Source organism: Eublepharis macularius, chromosome 12, assembly GCF_028583425.1.
Source record: "Eublepharis macularius isolate TG4126 chromosome 12, MPM_Emac_v1.0, whole genome shotgun sequence".
Taxonomy (NCBI): domain Eukaryota; kingdom Metazoa; phylum Chordata; class Lepidosauria; order Squamata; family Eublepharidae; genus Eublepharis; species Eublepharis macularius.
Genome location: NC_072801.1, coordinates 52884912 through 52899476, shown reverse-complemented (window position 1 = coordinate 52899476; position 14565 = coordinate 52884912). Strand labels below are relative to the sequence as shown.

Below are 14565 nucleotides of genomic sequence, written 5' to 3'. Positions count from 1 at the left end.
TGGTTTTGGTGGGGGGGGGCACTTTCATTTGCACTCATTTGCATGGGTGTTCCTTGCTGTTTCCTTGTTGCAACTTGGGGTGGTGGTTTTGGCATTGCACATGTTGGGGGAAATGTAGCCTCTGTGCACAGTTCCCCATAGTTGGGCATCCCCTTAAGTGATCTTGTGGGTAATGCAGGACAGGGACAAGCTCAGCTTGGGGGGTCTGTCTGGCATGCTCACTCCCAGATGATATATCCAGATGGAATCCCACTCACTGTCATCCCATTGTGCTTCTCTCAGCTGGCAGACTGAGGGGGCAAAGGGGTCATTGGCTGGCAGGTGGGCTGGCCAATCACTTGATCTGTGCCCCGTGCAGCACCAAGGCTCCTGTAAGCTGTACTCAATAAAGTTTTGGCTTTTTCAACTCTAGTGTTATGGGAGTGGGAGAAATCTTCCTCTCTGTTCACTTTTATTATTTATTTATTATATTAGATTTTTTAGTCTGCCCTCCCCACTGAGGGCGGAGCACATTTAAATTTACATAAAAGCACATAAAAGCATATAAAACATTATAATAAAATTTAAAACACTACATACAATGAAAGCTTCTCCTCAGATGGCGATGGAAGAGTTACTTCATTTCAGACATGGCCTATATATCCATATCTATATATATCTATATATATATCTATATATATATATAGGGTGGTGGACAGGTCTTTTCAAGTCAATATACCATTTGTCTAAACCATGCATCTTTTTGAAGACCACTATTACGTCACACCTCAATTGTCAATTTTTTTAAAAGAAAAAATGTAGGGCTGTCCAAACCCATGATTGTCTTGATTGCCCCTTCTGAACTTTTTCCCGCTCTGGAATATTCTTTTTGTGCTACGGTGTCCATAACTGAGCGCAGTATTCCAAACATTGCTGCACAAGACACATGTAATTCTACTGGAAGTTTTAATTTCTACCTTTTCCTGATGTTCCCTAGCATGGAATTGCCCTTTTTATACCATGACTGAGTAGGCCTTTTCAGTGAGTTCTCCATCACAAGGCAAGAGTTGTTTTTCTGTTGTAACTATATTGACCTCATCAGTGTACATCCCATCACAAAACTTAAGAAATGCTTGTAAATAAAGCAGTTGAGTTTGTGAGAGGGAAGAATTTAATTCTCTTGAGCATTCTCTACTGTGCCAAAAATGTTACCATTCTTTCTTAATCATATCATCAAAAGTAGAGACAAGAAAAAATATTTTCTGTCTGTCCCTACTGATGAACATTGTTGCCTCCTGAGAATAATGCTCTAGAAGCTCAGAAATACTCATAAGTCTTATCTCTACATATCCTGTTGCTGTTATGTATCCAAGCATAAGGAGGGATGGATAGCTGTAGACATACAACTATTTGGCAACACTGGAGGACAAAATGTCTCTGATATCAAAAGGAATCTATGAAGAATAACACTGTAAGTGATTGACAATTGTATTTCTCACTTTCTCCATTGCTTTCAAAGAAAAATCTCTCTTCCTGCATTTCCTTCCTAAGTATACTTTCTTTCAACATTCTCTTCATTTGTGAATCTTCCATAAATACTGAGCAATTAGATATTTTCTGGTGTTTCACACCAATATATGAATCCCAGCTAGGGTTGCATTCACACCTCTTTGGATCTTGCACTATACCAGTAATTCTCAAAGTGATTCTCCTGTCCACCTAAGAAAATTCAGTTGCTATAGTGCAAAAACCATGCAATACTCAGTTATGCATAGATACATATATAGTTAAAAATAGTCAGTGAAATACAAATACAGAATGGATTGTCATTGAAATTTTGCTTTCAGGGAAAACTTCTAAGGAATTTTAAGGAAGACAAAAATAAGGATGTTGATAAGATTAGGCAAATGTATGGGTAGGTAGCAATTAGCTCATATATTCCTAGTATTTGTCATTCTCTGAAACCACAAACTAATGAAATAATGGGCTCTGGAAATAATGAACTAATGTAGTGTGTGTGTACTTATGTGCGTGTGTGTGTGTGAGTGCATGCATGCGTGCAAATCTCTTTTCTAGTGTTTTGATGTCAAATTGTGACAATTTACTTATTCAGCATAAAGTCTAAAAATGCATATAAATTATCCACCCACTCTCTCCCAATGTGGCTGGTCTCTCTCTCTCTCTCTCTCTCCTTTTCTCATCCTCACATTTTACTTTTAATGTACAAATGTTTGTTATCACATCTATGCAGCTATTTTCTTTCTCTTCTCTGGAAGAATACAGGCAATCATTGTTTTACATTGTGAGCAGGTAACTATGGGAAAGCTGGTTGTTTGCAATTTCTTTCCCAGTAATGAGGAGAATTTTACTTGGCTTCCACGTAGTTACATGTACACTGTGCTAAGGGTTTCCACATAGTTACATGTACACTGTGCTACACTGTGTCATCTATATACAGAGTGTATACAGAGTGTCATCTGCATTCCACTCAGCAAGTTGAAATCTGAGCCCCATCAGAAAGCCAGAAAAGCAAAGGAGTCATAGTGTTATGATAGTGTCACTATTGCTGTGGCATTTAGGCATGCGTCTTGATGTTTAGATGGGAAGTCGAAGCATTTTTATTTCAGGAGGTAGATGGGATTGATTGAAATGCTGATTCAATGGATGGACAAACACCATCCGGGATAGGGAATGTAGTAAGGAGAAGAAATGGGTGAGCATGAGCAAAAAAGCTGAATGGATCTCAACACAAAATTCGACATTTATCTGTAGTTTGTAACTAATCAGAGATAAAGCCATCCTGTGTTTTAATTTTTAAAAAACCTTAAGTACAATAGATGGATAGCTCTCTTTGGTAACTGACAAAATAATATGGAGATAAATTGAAGTTAGAAGTTTTTGTTGAAATTTGGTATCGTTTTGATTGGGAATATAGATGTAAAATGATTTTGCTCAATAAAAACAAGCAAACTTCAGAATGCCAACAGACATGTATAATCTTAGGAATACAACCAAGACCTAGGAATGAGACTATTAATAATAATCACACACAAACACACGTTCAGCTATAACAGTTCTAATTATAATAATAGCAACTTTACATTGAACAACAGAAACTTATATGAGCTGCCATTTTAATAGCTCTATTAATTTTTTTTTGCACAGGTATCATGTAAGGAGCAAGCCATGGCCAATCAGACTTCTATATCTGAGTTTCTGCTCCTGAAATTCTCAGAGGATCGGGAACTGCAGATTCTACACTTTGTTGTATTTCTGGTCGTGTACTTGGCAACAGTCACGGGGAACCTTCTCATCATTACTGTGGTAGCCTTTGACCATCACCTGCATACCCCCATGTACTTCTTTCTGATGAACTTGGCTGTGCAGGACCTTGGCCAAATTACAGTCATTATCCCTCAAATGATAACTAATTCTCTCATGAATACCCGACATATTTCTTTTTCTGGATGTGTGGCTCAAGTTCTCTTTTTTTTGTTCTTTTTAGCATCTGATCTGTCTCTCCTGACCATCATGGCGTATGATCGGTATGTTGCCATTTGCAATCCATTACAATATGAAATGGTGATGAACAGGCAAGCCTGCATTCAAATGGTTGCCAGTGTGTGGGTCACTGGTCTTTTCTATGGAGTGCTACATGCTGGAGGGACCTTTGCAAGCCCTTTTTGTTCCAATGTTGTCAATCAGTTTTTCTGTGAAATCCCTCAGTTACTGAAGCTCACCTGCTCTGACTTATATCTAATTGAAATTGGTGTTGTGGCCTTGAGTGCTGTTGTTGGACTTTGCTGCTTTATCTTCATCCTTGTAACTTATGTACACATCTTCTCAACCGTGCTGAGGATGCCCTCTGTGCAAGGAAGGCAAAAGGCCTTTTCAACCTGCCTTCCCCACCTCACAGTGGTCTCCATCTTTGTATTCACAGGATGCTTTGCCTATTTCAAGCCCACATCAAACGTCCCATCCCATCTGGATGTGGCGTTTTCTATGATCTATTCCATGGTTCCACCCATGATGAATCCACTAATCTATAGCATGAGAAGTAAAGAAATCCAAGTCTCCCTGTCCAAACTGTTAGGTTTGAGGCACACATCTAAGAATATAGTCTTTAACTTTCTTCTTTGAGGGTGCTTTGAGTCTCTTCTCTCTCAAGCATACCCATGTATACAGTCAAGTGGTACTCACTTCCCCTTGGCAGTATCCCATATGGCTACAATATATACATGAATATATGCATGCAGCTATATAGGTAGTACTAATCAGAGAGGTACTTTCTGTACATCTTGAATCTGCAGGCCCACCTTACTCAGGTTCACAGACAGCAAACTGTGGGCTAAGAGCACTTTGGCTATGCAATTCTTGCCAAATGTTCATACATGAAACAATGGAGGTACAGAAGTTCTTTCCAGATTTCATTCAGCTGACAAAGAAATTGTGCTCCTAATATCATCCCCATTGTAATTTTCATATACTTCATTTAACACTGTCAAATGGAAATTGTAATCATATTTGATAACATTGATACTCAATGGTCTGGGAGCCACTTGTGACTCTGCTGACATGCAGAGTCACAAGTGGCTCCCAGGCACTTGTGACATGCTACAGTGGCCCTTCTGAGCACTGTTTCCTGATGTGGTAACTGCCCCATGTTTCAAGGAAGTGGGAAAGGTTGTTGCCTAGTGGGGCTTGTGGTTGACAGCTGCTTCCCACTTTGAAATGGTCACCACTGAGAAACAGGGAAACTTCAGTCCTTTATGAGACCCAAGCTACAAGTGAGTTTTTTCACTTGGAGAACACTTGATTTTTTTTGCAAGTTTTCCTGGGAACTGAAGCCAGAGTGTCCTTCCCCTATCTGTTAGAATCGCTGCCTGAAGAGCCAGAGAAAGCTGGCGGCAGCAGCAGCTTTTGCAAATCATTCCTCCAGTCTCAACCCTGTTGCTCTGGAGAAAGCCGCCATGTCAGTGAAGCTCCACAGGAGCAGGATGCCCAGGGAGAAAGTAGCAGCTGCCCGCCCCCAAACGATCATTGAGAGCCCTCTTGTCCAGCAGGCTTGTGACTGGAGGAACAATTTGCAAAAGCTGCTGCTGCCACTGGCTTTCTCTGGCTCTTCAGGCAGTGATTCTAACAGAGAGGGGAAGGACACTCAGACTTCAGTTCCCAGGAAAACTTGCGAAAACAATCAAGTGTTCTCCACATGAAAAAACTCACTTGTAGCTTGGCTCAGAGATGCAGTCCTCTTGTCAGATATGAAAGTAAATATGTCTCTTTGGGATGGTGATAATTGTGAATGTGGCTCTCTGTGAGACTGCTCTAGAGTTTTTCCACATTGTGGTCAATTTCATCTTAGCTTCCATAGATCTCTTCATTTTTTAACCTCAATGCACTTCATCTGCAGGTTTGAGGAATACTTTGGACACCAAACTGTTCATTGAAGCCTGTTTTTCTGATATATTTTCATTTGGGTTTATGAGAAAGGTATACATCAGGAGGGATGGAGAGAGAAGCATAGGTCTCCACCGAAGGACAGCCACAATAAATGGTATATCTACCTTCTCACCACCACTCTGTGAGGCAGGATAGACTGAGTGAAATTGGAAAACTTGTCTTATGGTTTTTAGTCTTTCCAGTGCTATCCAAAGGTGAAGGAACAAGGTTGATACATGTAAGATGTATGAAGGGACACCAGAATGGAGGCAGGCTGGCCATGAGGCCAAGTAGGGTTGCCAAGGTGCTGCCTGACAAGGGCCCTTGGTATTGACATTGTCACATGGCTGGTGACATCTTAATACTGTTTCCTGTGCAATCAAAAATGATGTCATAATATCTCCAGGAACACTGGAGATGCTCTGGAATTTGAGCGTTGAGGTTTGACCACCAAGTTTTGCCCAAATACTAGACTATCTGCATCTTCTCCCAACAACGTGATAACTTTAGTACTTTTGAGTGCAAGGGGAATGATGCCAGTGCATCGCTGTGCTGCCTAGCCTCCCCCAGTTTCTCACTCTTTTTTCCCCTTGCCAGCCAGCTGATTCATGGCGGGAAGCACCAACAAGCTGCACGTGATCTTTGTCCACCAGTAAGTTCCAGGCAACCTGTGGCCAGAGAAGTGATAAAAAATGAGAATAGCATTTTTCTTTTAGTCACATGGCATCCTGTGGGAAACTTGTTATGGCCATCTACAAAAAATGTTTTCCTCTATTTTTTTTTTCTTCTAGTGATCTTCATGCTACAATTTGGGGAGTAAGGTTGCTCGGTCCTCTAGGGTCCAAACCAGGGGAGAGGGGAGTGATAGGGTGGGGGCAGTAGGTGGCAGTAGGGGTAGTGAGGTACTCACTCTCACACAGGCATGTGCTCCTGAACTCTCTCATGGCACTGGAAAATGACATTATTTTCTAGAGTAATGGGGAAGCTATTGGTACATTTGGTGTGTGTGGGGGGGTGAATGATATATTAAAAATTAAAAAAAATTAAACTTGTGGGCAATTTTTAATGAATCAGCCCTGGTGTGACTCAGGGCCAAGCTACAAGTGACAAATGACACTTGAATGGCAAGTGTATTTCTCCCTGTTCACTTGCCCGCCTCTTAATCCACTTGCCGTTCAAGGGTCATTCGTCACTTGTAACTTGGCCCTCAGTTTCCCCATCACACCAGGAAATGGTGTTATTTTCTGGCATCACAATGGTGTGTGTGTGTGTGTGCACTCCTTGTGCATGCATGACACTCAGGTGCCTTCCTCCTTTCCAGCAGTTGACTTGAGGTGGTGGGGCCCCTGTCCATGGCACTGGCTCTCTCCTCTGACTGGGGTGAATGGGTCCCACTACAACTCACATCCTTTCTGTGAAGGCAGGAAGGTGGTTCATGTCCACAGATGCCAGGTTTGGGCACCAGGGACAGCTCAGAAACTATGCCACATGCAGTTGTGCTGCACGGAGGCCCCAATAAATGGTACCTGCTGTTCCCTCTGAAGAAGGGGAAATGAGTCCCGCAACTCCATCCTTTCCGCGAAGGCAGGATGGTGGTTCTTCTTGGAGGCAGCCTCTGCTTCGACACTGGAGGGTTGTCCAATGCTCCATGCATGTCCAGCTAGTGTGTTTTGTCTGGACTCTACACCACATGAGGTGCGGACAACACCATCAGCCCCAATGCTGTGAAGTACCCCATCTGGTGAACGAATGTCAGTGTCTGACCCAACAGGTTGTGTGTTTGTGTGTATTAGGCCAACTTGTCTTACTGGAGGATTTTCATAGCAGATTGTGGGTGGGTCATTTTGGTCTGCGGTGGCCAACGACATCACCCTCCTTTTATACCTTCTGGAAGATACGCTGCGGGAGGCCTGGTGGGCGGGCACATGGGTAGTGCCGCCAGCTAGCGGCCTAACCCTCCGCCCCCAAGATGGGAGGCAGCCCGTCATTACTTCCCCAAGCCCGCCATTCCCAGCGGCCACAGACATCAGCCACCTGGCTGACCCTCCAGAATGTACCCTCCAGGAGGCCTGGCAGGAAGGCACATGGGGGTGCAGCCAGCCAGTGGCCAGACCCCCTCCCCCAAAGAGGAGAGAGGGCCACCGCATGGGCCAAAGTGAACTGGTGGCTCCATTTGTATTTAATAGGAGTTTCATGGGGCCATCAAATTTGGGAATGTATGAGATCCATACTGCAATCTTGATCAAACTTGGTTGATGGCTGGAGAAGAGCCTGCTGTACATTCCCTGTGAATATGGGCTCTCTAAGTGCTAAGGGGGCTGTTCTGTCCCAATGAACACCAAACACCAAACACGCTCGTTAACAGGACATATTCATTTCCATTCATTTGTTCGTGTTGATTGATGGCAATGAACAATGAACAGCCTGTTCATTTTTCCCCTGATTGTGCCCATGTCTAGTCAGGAGTCAAACTGAGGGCCAAGCTACACATGACGAATGACAATTGAATGGCAAGTGGATTGAGTGGAGGGCAAGTGAACAGGGAGAAATACACTTGCTGTTCAAGTGTCATTCGTTATGTGTAGCTTGGCCCTGAGTTCTCCAGATTAGAATCGTGCTACTCTTTAACCACTACACCAAACTCACTGTCTCTAGGTATCACTGGATTTAAATTCTGCTGTTCTACTGAGGACCAACACAGCTACCCATATTAAATATTTCCCTGTCTCTCTTGAATCTACTGCCAATCAGTTTCATTGAGTGATGACAAGTTCCACTGTTACAGGAGTGGGAGAAATCCTGTCTGTCCACTTTGTCTATACCATGCATGTTTTTGAAGACCGTTATCATGTCACACCTCAATTATCAAAGTTTTTTTTTTTAAAAAACTAGGGCTGACAGTCCACCCCCATGATCAACTTGACGGCCACTTTCTGTTCTTTTTCTAGCTCTGGAATATTCTTTTTCTGCTATGGTGCACATTATTCCAAATATAGCTGCACAAGACACATGTAATTTTACTAGTAGTTTAAAATTCTGCCTCTTCCCTGATGTTTCCTAGCATGGAATTGTCCTTTTATATTATGATTGAGTTGGTCTTTCAGTGAGTTCTAAATCACAATGTCAAGTTTTTTAAAAAATGTCCCAACTCTCTTGACCATATCAGTGTATAAACCTAACAAATGCTTGTAAAGACAACAGTTGAGTTTACAAGAGAGAAGAATATAACTCTCTTGAGTGTTCATTAATGAGCCAAAACACAATCAGTCTTTCTTAATCATATCTTCAAAAGTAGAGACAAAAAAAAATTCTGTATGTCCCCATTGATGAACATTGTTGCTTCCTAAAAATAGCACTCTAGATGCTTAGAAATAATAATAACTCGTGTCTAAATGTTCTGTTGCTATTATTCATCCAAGTGTGGGGAGAGATGGATAGCTGGAAAGACACACAATCATTTAGCATCACTAGAGGACAAAATGTTTCTAACATCAAAAGGAATACCACTGTAAGTGATTGACCATTTTATTTCTCACTTTCTCCATTTCTCTCAAAGAAAATTCTCTCTCTCTTCATTCATTTCCCACCCAAATATACTCTATTTCTTTCAACATTCTCTGCATTTGTGTATCAATCATAAATCCATTTTGAGGGTTAGCTGCCTGAGCAATTTTCTGCCTGAGATATTTTCTAATGTTTTCCCAACAGTATGTGACTCCCAGCAAGGGTTGCATCCACACATCCTGGGATTTTGCACTATACCAGCAATTCACAACTTGCATCTCCTGCCCACCTAAGAAAATCCAGTGACTATAGTGAAATTACAGTGCAATATTCAATTATGCATAGATACAGATATAGCTAAAAATAATCTGTGAGATACAAATACCTCTGAATACCACTGCCATGATACAAATACTGAATGAGTTGTCATTGAAATTTTGTTCTCAGAGAAATCTTCTAAGGAATTTTAAGGAAGACAAAACTAAGGATGTTGATAAGATAAGCCAAATTTATTGGAAGGTAGCAGTTAGCTCATATATTCCTAATAAATGTCATTCTCTGAAACCACAAACTAATGAAATAATGGACTCTGGAAATAATGAGCTAATGTAGAGTGTGTGTGAAAATCTCTTTTCTAGTGCATTGTGCTGCATGTTATGAACTTCTTTGCTTCTTCTTTTCAATTGTTATATTGTACAGTATTTTAATCTGGATGTGATCTCCTCTGAGCCTGCATGTGGGGAGAGCAGACTATAAATTGAACAAATAAATAAAATAGTGTTTTGATGTTAAATTGTGACAAACCTACTTATTCAGCATAAAGTCTAAAATTGCCTTTGTCAACCTCACATTTTACTTTCAATGTACAAATGTTTGCTATCACATCTATGCAGCTATTCTCTTTCTCCACTCTAGGAGAATACAGGCAATCGTTGTTTTACATTGTGAGCAGGTAACTATGGGAAAGCTGGTTGTTTGTGACGTTTTCCCAAGTGATGAGGAGAATTTTACTTGGCTTCCACACAGTTACATGTACACTGTGCTAATTGTACCTGTCATCTGTATACAAAGTGTTTAACAGAGTGTCATGTGTATTTCCCTTACCAAGTTGAACTCTGAGCCCCATCAGAAAGCCAGAAAAGCAAAGGAGTCATAATAACCCCCTCACAAGATTACAGAATGTCAAAAAATAAATGACTTCCATCTGGTTGTTGTGGGTTTTCCGGGCTGTATTGCCGTGGTCTTGGCAATGCAAAGACCACGGCAATACAGCCCAGAAAACCCACAACAACCATCGTTCTCCGGCCGTGAAAGCCTTCGACAAGACTTCCATCTGGTTACACGTACAGTGTTGTAAGATGGCACATGGTAGAGTGTCATGTGGATCTCCCTCAATTTACCAATAAAATGACTATTGTGATGGTTGGTGACTAGGTAAAGGGGAGGAAGCTATGTGGTAACATTTGCCCAGACTACATATGGGGTTTAGAAACAGTATAGTCTTGGTAATATGAACACAAAAGGGCAACACATAATGCTTCTCAGGATTTTATGACAGTGGTACTAATGCTGTGGCATTTGGCCATGCCTCTTAATTTTCAGATGGCAAGATGAAGCATTTTTATTTCAGGAGGTGGATGGGATCGATTGAAGTGCTGATTCAATATATGGACAAACACCGTCCGTGATGGGGAATGTAGTAAGGAGAAGAAATGGCTGAGAATGAGCAGCAAAAAGCTGGATGGACCTCACCACAAAATTTGACAATTATCCATAGTTAGTAAACAATCAGAGATAAAGCCATCCCCTGATTTAATTTTTAAAAACCTTAAGTACAATAGATGGCTAGCTCCCTTTGGTAAGTGACAAAATAATAATATGGAGATAAAGTGGAATGACCAGTATTTGTTGAAATTTGGTATCATATTTATTGGGAATATAGATGTAACATGGCTTTGCTCATTAAAAAAAGCCCACAGCTATGAATTGTCTTAGGAAAATGAACCAACCAAAAACTGGGAACAAGACTTAATAATCCTATAACATAATTCAGTAAGCGCATTTCAGATGACTCACAGAGATTCCACAGAGCAGATGCCTTAGGGCCAAGCTACACATGACGAATGACACTTGAACGGCAAGTGTATTTCTCCCTGTTCACTTGCCCTCCACTCAATCCACTTGCCGTTCAAGTGTCATTTGTCATGTGTAGCTTGGCCCTTAGTGTACCCCTAGAGGAGGAAGAAGGGAGTCGCTCCATCGGCCAATGGGGCCGGAACAAGTCACTGCTGGAGCGGCCTCCATTGTGCACTTCCGGATGGCAGCTACCTGATCTAGGTGGCTGCTGGGTGGAGGACATGGAGCTGCCCCCCTCGCATGCTCCCCAGCCCACACGGCGTGGCCACAAACAGGACTGTGCCGGGTGGGGTGGCAGGCACATCAGCACTGGGCTGTTTCTTCCCCTCCCCTCCCCTCCCCTCCCTGCGCAATCCGTGCCCCCAGCCCATCATGACCCTGAATGGGGTTGCACTGGGTGCAGCAGCACCTGGCTGCCTGTTTCCCTCCTTCACCCCACCCCCACCTCTGCCAGGTCTCCCATCCCTTTGCCAGCTGGTAGATCTGGCCTTTGATCCCTATGTTCTTTCCATGGCTGGTTCAGTAGACCTGGCCTCTAGACCTATGGAGACCAGGTCTACCTACCATGAATTTGCTGATAGGGTAGACCTGGCTTTCATACTTCTGGAGTCCCAGTCTACTGCCCATAACCTTGCCAGGCTGGTAGACATGGACTCTGGGCCCATGGAGGCCAGGTGTACCTCCTGTTCTTTTGCTGGGTTGGTACACCTGGCCTCTGAATTCTCAGAGGACAGATGTACCTTTTATATGCTGGCCGGGTAGACCTGGCCTCCGTTACCTCGGGATGGGTGAGTGGGCAGGACAGGCTGCTTCTGGGCTTAGGAGCCCACCAGGGTGCCTGGTACCACCAACCCCAGCAGTACTCCCTGCCTGCAGTGGTCCATTCTGACCCCAACAGGGCCAGAACTGGCCACTGCCAGCAGCAGGAGCCTGTGAGGTTGCCTGCTGCCACTGCCTCTTGGTGGCACTCCTCACCTACAGTGGCCTGATCTGGTGCCAACAGAGCTGGAACAGGCTGCAGTCAGGTGTGGGAGTCTGCCAGGGCTCCTGCTGCCACCCCCCAGGGACACTCCCCATCTGCAGTGGCCCTGGCAGTGGCATGTTCTGACCCAAATGTGGCCAGAAGGGGCCACTACTGGAAGCAGAAGCCTGCCAGGAGCCTCTCCCCCATGGCACTCCATGCCTGCAGGGGGCTGATCTGGCACCAACAGGGCCAACAGGGCCAGAACAGGCACAGGAGCCCATCAGGGCACCTTTTTCCTCCCCTCCCTGGAGGCACTTCCTGCCTGCAGCAGCCCTATCCAGTGTCAATGGGGTTGGAACAGGCTGCTTCCAGTCACAGGCAGGTGCCCACCATGGCACCTGCCACCCCCCTCACAGTGCTAGGGAGGGGGCAATGCCAGGCCCAGCCACCTTGCCCTCCCCCAACCAAATCAGAGTACTACAGAGGAGGCATTGCCTGCCCCGCCTGCCATGCTCTTTCTAGAGCCTGTTGTAGTTCCTTCCCTCCCACACAACGGGCTTTGTTACTAGTAATAATATAAGAAACTTGACACTTGACACTGAAGACCATTTGGTGAAATATTGTTTCTGGTAATATAAGGAAGGGAACCAGTGGTTTAAGTTGTTGTCTCCTATTCTTCAGCTATACTCTTTTCCTTCTTTAGAGGTCTTGCAGCTCTGGGGCTCATATTGGCTTAAATTCATATTGGCTGATATTTTATTTTATATTTCTCTCAATCAATATAAGGAAGAAATAAATCCTTGCTAATTCTGTAAGAATTTTAGCCAAACTGTAATTTTATGGTTCTTCTGCTTCCTTTTCCTGCTTCTATTTTTTATCATTCTAATTTAAATTTTAAGTTTTTCCTTACCATGTAAATATGTAATTATGTTTAGACTTTTTCGATGCGGCAGATTGTTATATGGTGCATATGCTGGAATGTTATATCCTATGGCCACAACAATAAACAACATAATATATATATATATTAATAACAATAATCATACACACCTTCAACGATAACAGTTTCAATAATAGTAATAGCAACTTTACAGTGAACAACAGAGACTCTGCTAGATATAATAGTTTTCTCTCTTATTTTCTTGCCCAGGTATCATATAAGGAGCAAGCCGTGGCTAATCAGACTTCCGTATCTGAATTTCTGCTCCTGCAATTCTCAGAGGATCGGGAACTGCAGATTCTACACTTTGTTGTATTCCTGGTCATGTACTTGGCAACAGTCACAGGGAACCTTCTCATCATCACTGCAGTAGCCTTTGACCGTCACCTGCATACGCCCATGTACCTCTTTCTGATGAACCTGGCCATGCAGGACCTTGGTCAAGTTACAGTCATTATCCCCCAAATGATAATGAATTCCCTCATGAATACCCGACATATTTCTTTTTCTGGATGTGTGGCTCAAGTCCTCTTCTTTTTGTTCTTTTCAGCATCTGATTTGTCTCTCCTGACAGTCATGGCATACGATCGGTATGTTGCCATTTGCAATCCATTACAATATGAAATGGTGATGAACAGACAAACTTGCATTCAAATGGTTGCCAGTGTGTGGGTCACTGGTCTTTTCTATGGAGTGCTACATGCTGGAGGGACCTTTGCAAGCCCTTTTTGTTCCAATGTTGTCAATCAGTTTTTCTGTGAAATCCCTCAGTTACTGAAGCTTACCTGCTCTGACTTATATCTAATTGAAATTAATGTTGTGGCCTTGAGTGCTGTTGCTGGTCTTGGCTGTTTTATCTTCATCCTTGTAACCTATGTATACATCTTCTCAACCGTGCTGAGGATGCCCTCTGTGCAAGGAAGGCAAAAGGCTTTTTCTACCTGCCTTCCCCACCTTACAGTGGTCTCCATCTTTCTATTTACAGGATGCTTTGCCTATTTAAAGCCCACGTCAAACATCCCATCCCATCTGGATGTGGCATTTTCTATGATCTATTCCATGGTTCCACCCATGATGAATCCACTAATCTATAGCATGAGAAGTAAAGAAATCCAAGTCTCCCTGTCCAAACTGTTAGGTTTGAGGCACACATCTAAGACTATAATCTTTAACATTCTTCTATGAGGGTGCATCCTATGGGCCTCTTCTGTCTCAAGCATACTCATGTATACAAACAGTCAAGTGGTACTCACTTCCCCTTGGCAGTATCTCATATGACTACATGCATGGATAGTGCAACTATATAGGCAGTGCTAATCAGAGAGGTACTTTCCATATGTCTTGAATCTGCTGGCTTGCCTTACTCAGGTTCACAAACAGTAAACTGTAGGCTAAGAGCACTTTGGCTATGCAATTCTTGCCATCCCAGATTTCATTCAGCTGACAAAGAAATCACACTCCAAAAATCATCCCCATTTTCATTTTCAGGTCCTCTATTTAACTCAGTTTTATGGCATTTTTAATCATATTCTACAGTATTGATACTCATTTGTCTGGGATCCCCTTGTTACTATTTGACATGCTACCAGTAACCCTTCTGAGC

General features: G+C 43.0%; 2 protein-coding genes across 2 annotated transcripts; both read left to right on the top strand.

Annotated features, from left to right (window-relative positions):
* Nucleotides 1-3165: 3165 nt before the first annotated feature.
* LOC129339361 (olfactory receptor 14A16-like) lies at nucleotides 3166-4119 on the top strand. Its single transcript, XM_054993945.1, has one exon. The coding sequence runs from the start codon at nucleotides 3166-3168 to the stop codon at nucleotides 4117-4119; it is 954 nt and encodes a 317-aa protein (XP_054849920.1).
* A 7673-nt stretch (nucleotides 4120-11792) lies between these two features.
* LOC129339360 (olfactory receptor 14A16-like) lies at nucleotides 11793-14147 on the top strand. The gene is made up of 2 exons (XM_054993944.1): nucleotides 11793-11846; nucleotides 13173-14147. Exons 1-2 carry the CDS (start codon nucleotides 11793-11795, stop codon nucleotides 14145-14147), a joined length of 1029 nt encoding a protein of 342 aa, XP_054849919.1.
* The last annotated feature ends 418 nt before the right edge of the window (nucleotides 14148-14565 follow it).

Coding starts and splice junctions, on each gene's coding strand:
- LOC129339361 (XM_054993945.1), top strand. CDS start 3,166: ATGGCCAATCAGACTTCTATATCTGAGTTTCTGCTCCTGAAATTCTCA.
- LOC129339360 (XM_054993944.1), top strand. CDS start 11,793: ATGTACCTTTTATATGCTGGCCGGGTAGACCTGGCCTCCGTTACCTCG. Junction 11,847..13,172: donor CCTCCGTTACCTCGGGATGG/GTGAGTGGGCAG, acceptor TTTCTTGCCCAG/GTATCATATAAGGAGCAAGC.